The sequence below is a fragment of the Centrocercus urophasianus genome, unplaced genomic scaffold, assembly GCF_019232065.1.
Source record: "Centrocercus urophasianus isolate 14NV4802_14NV808 unplaced genomic scaffold, USGS_Curo_1.0 seq_195, whole genome shotgun sequence".
In the NCBI taxonomy this organism is placed as follows: domain Eukaryota; kingdom Metazoa; phylum Chordata; class Aves; order Galliformes; family Phasianidae; genus Centrocercus; species Centrocercus urophasianus.
In genome coordinates, this window is record NW_024884750.1 from 8,277 (window position 1) to 11,989 (window position 3,713).

Sequence of the window (3,713 nt, forward strand, 5' to 3'; positions counted from 1 at the left end):
CTTGCAGTTTGCCTCAACAATAAAAGGCATCGCACCCCGCGGGGCTCCATTGTGAACAGCCGTGAGCTGTCTGTCCCCGTGCCCCGTCTGCTCCCCTCCCTCCGTCTCTGCCATCTGTCCCCCATTTGACGTGTCCTCGTGTCCCCTGCTTGGTCCCCATCTCTCCTGCCCCGCATCCGCTCCCCATTACCCCGTTTTCTGAGCTGCCTTTCAGCCGCCTTTGGCTCCCCGTACTGAAGTTGTTGCAGGGAGTTTTAGCCCCGTTTCTCAGCAAGGCTCTGCGCTCGGCGGGTGAACGGTGCGCACCCGAGCGGCGGTGTCCTCTACCTCCCCACCTCGGGAGGGGAGCGGCTCCTTTAAGAGCGTCCTCTTCCGGGAGGCGCGGCACCTTTGGGGGGGGCGGTCACGTGATGTTCTGCACCGGAAGGAGAATGGCGGCGCCGGCGCTGGGCGCGCTGCTGCTGCTGCTGCTGCTGCTGCTGGGGGCGGTGGCGGTCGGCGGACGGGCGGCCCCGGGGGGGGGGGGCGGCGATCGGTCGGTCCGTCCGTCCGTCCTTCCTTCCCTTCGCCGCGGGGAGCGCTGAGCCGGGAGGCGGTGACATTCGAGGCCTTTCGTCCTCCCCGATCCCGCGAATCGCGGCGCTCGTCCGTCCGTCTGTCCGTCCCTGCCTCGGTCCATCTGTCCCTTCTTCTGTCCGTCCTTGCCTCGCTCTGTTCCTGCCTCAGTCCTTCCATCTGCGCCTTCATCCATCCCTGTCCTGCCTCCCTCCCTTCCTTCCTGTGTGCAGCCCTGCCTCTGTCCCTGCCTTGCTCCGTCTCTACTTCTGTCTATCCATCCCTACCTCGGTCCATCTGTTCCTGTCTCCATCCACCCCTCCCTTGATCCGTCCCTACTTCTGTCCATCCCTGCCCCCATCCATCCCTACCCCAGTCTGTCTGTCCCTCCCTTGGTCCATCCATCCCTCCCTGCCTCTGTCCATCCGTCCCTACATCTGTCCATCCCTGCCTCCATCCATCCCTCCCTCAGTCCGTCTGACCCTACCCCTGTCTGTCCCTACCTCCATCCATCCCTTTCTCGGTACACCCATCCCTACCCCAGTCTGTCTGTCCCTCTCTTGGTCCATCCGTCCTTCCTTCAGTCCCTCTGTCCCTACATCTGTCCATCCCTACCTCCACCCATCCCTCTCTCAGCACATCCACCGCTACCCCAGTCTGTCTGTCTCTCCCTTGATCCATCCATCCCTCCCTTGGTCCGTCTGTCCCTACATCCCTACCTCTCTCCATCCCTGCCCCTGTCTGTCTGTCCGTCCCTACCTCGGCCCATCCATCCCACAGGTATCAATGCAGTACAACCCCGGTTGGAACGGCTCCTCAGTTTCCTCGGTCAACGTTCTGCACGTGCGGGCGGTGGGACGCGGCGACTCGCTGCACTACGTGTGGAGCAGCATCGGGGCCCCCTCGGTGCTGCTGGTGGCCACAAGCAGCCCCAGCAGCGCTCTGTCCATCGACTGGAGCCGCCTGCTGTCCCCTGCGCCCGCCGGCGCCGTGTGGATCGAGCCGCCCGGCAGCGTGGTGCACGCGGCTGCTGTTGTCTTCACCAAGGTATGGATGGGAGGAGAGGAGCCCCAGGTGTGTGGGGTTTTTGTGGGCTGTTGGTGGGTCCCCTCTCCCTGCTCCTGAATGAATCCTGCAGCCCCAGCGCCAAGCGGAGCCGCACGGTGATGCGGGGTTGGGTGAGGAGGAGTCCCGGCGTTCAGAGGTGGAGTTCTCAGTGCAGGGGAGACTGTTGGAGGGCTGCAGAAATGAGGGCTGGGATGGAATCCCCCCCCAACTACTGCAGGTGGGGAGCTGAGGTTGTGCTGCCTGGAGAGGAGAGAGTTCTGGAAAGCTGAGAGCTGCCTGCAGGATGGAAGGGTGGGAGAGGGACGGGCTCTGCAGCAGGGCGAGGGGCAGAGGGGGGAGGTGGTTCCAGCTGTGCGGAGGTCTTCCCAGCAGTGGGGAGGCCGTGGCACAAGGCTGCACGGATGCATACAGAAGCTGTGTGCTCCATCCCAGCAGAGCTGAGGTTGGGGATGGGGCTGTGAGCACTGGGGGGGGGGGGCTGTGGGTGTCCCTGCTCACTGCTGAGGGAGAGCAGGCAGCCTCTGGGGGTCCCAACAGTAATTCCCAGAGACGTGGTGTGAAGAGATGACATCCGGAGCATCTCCTGTGCTGCGAACCAGGGGGGGTTGGCAGGGGTGAGAAGGGGGTCCTACGTGTGGGGAGGAACGATCGCATGCAATGGTACAGGTGGGGCTGAGCTGCTGCAGGGGGGCCCTGCAGAGAAGGTCCTGGGGGTCCCGGTTGGCCATGAGCCAGCAGTGTGGCACCAGCTCTGGTGGCCCCGAAGGCCAGTAGTGTCCTGGTTGGCTGACAGATGACCAGTGGTTGACCACAAGCCAGCCGTGTGCCTCGGTGGCCCAGAAGGCTGATGGTTCCCTGGAGGCACAGCCTGCAGAAGGGCCAGCAGGGCTGGGAGGTGCTGCTCTGCTCTGCTCTGCTCTGCTCTGCTCTGCTCTGCTCTGCTTGAGGAAGGCACAGCCGGAGCAGCGGGCAAACCAGGAGCTGCAGCCCTGAGGAGGGTGCAGAGCTGACCGGGGCTTTGAGCGCTGCCTGCTGGGAACGAGCTGAGAGCCCCGGGGAGCGACGGCTGGGGGGGGGTCTGAGCGGTGCCGATGGATATCAGAAGAGCAGGGGGTCGCTGCGGTGCTTCCCAGCCCCCTCCCCTTCCTTCCCGCAGCTGTTTGAGTACAGCAAGGCCGATGCCTCGGAGGCGGTTTTCTACCCCTCGTACGATCTGTCGGACTTCTCCTGGGACAGCATCAACCGCACCGTGAACCACACGGCGCTGACGGCCGAACTTCGCGGCGTCCCCAACTCCGATCCCGGCGGCAGCTTCTCCAACGGCAGCCTGGCGTTCCGGGTACGGCCGGCGGGACGGGGACACCGTTCCGGAGAAGGGACGTCGCTCCCTGCCGTCCCTCTGACCCACACCTCCCCCAGGTGACGGCTTATGGAAGCGGCGGGCGCGACGGAGCGCCGCCCGGCCTCCTGCACACGGCCAACAGCTCCAAAGTGGAATTCGTCCTGGCCGGGGCGGCCCCGCGGGGCAACGGCTCGCGCTTTGTGCTGGAGGTGACCACGGTGCAGGAGAGAGGGGCGGCATCCAGGCTGCGCTCGGCGCGCTCCATCGACGACGAATACACCCCCACCATCTTCGAGGTGAGCGCGGGGTGGGCGCCGTCCCTTCGGTGGCAGTGAGGGCGCAGGGGTGGGGTGCGGTGTCCCCAACCACGGCTCGTAGAATCATAGAGTCACAAGGTTGGAAAAGAACCAAAAGATCGTCCGGTCCAACCGCCCTGCCGTCACCTCTGCCACCAGCAGCACCAAACCGCATCACACAGCTCCTCCTCCAGGCACCTCTTGAGCGCTGCTGCCAGGGACGGCGGCTCCCCCACCTCCCTGGGCGGCCGTTCTACACCTGACCGCTGAGAGAAAAAGTTCCTCCTCACGTCCAACCCAAACCTCCTCTGCTGCGACCTGCGGCTGTTTCCCCAGGTCCTGTTTGGTACCTGGGAGAAGAGGCCAAAGCCCTCCTCACCCCAGCCTCCCTTCATGCAGTTGTACAGTGCAGTCAGGTCTCCCCTGAGCTCCTCTTCTCCACACTGAACCCC

The 3,713-nt window shown here is 64.8% G+C and overlaps 1 protein-coding gene across 1 annotated transcript; it reads left to right on the top strand.

The window, feature by feature from the left end:
* Nucleotides 1-431: 431 nt before the first annotated feature.
* LOC122161659 (glycosylated lysosomal membrane protein) lies at nt 432-3,261 on the top strand (the record flags this gene model as incomplete). Its single annotated transcript, XM_042821214.1, has 4 exons — nt 432-535; nt 789-1,602; nt 2,780-2,962; nt 3,043-3,261. Coding segments are annotated over exons 1-4 (1,320 nt in total), but the record flags the coding sequence as incomplete, so codon positions are not given.
* Between the last annotated feature and the right edge of the window lie 452 nt (nt 3,262-3,713).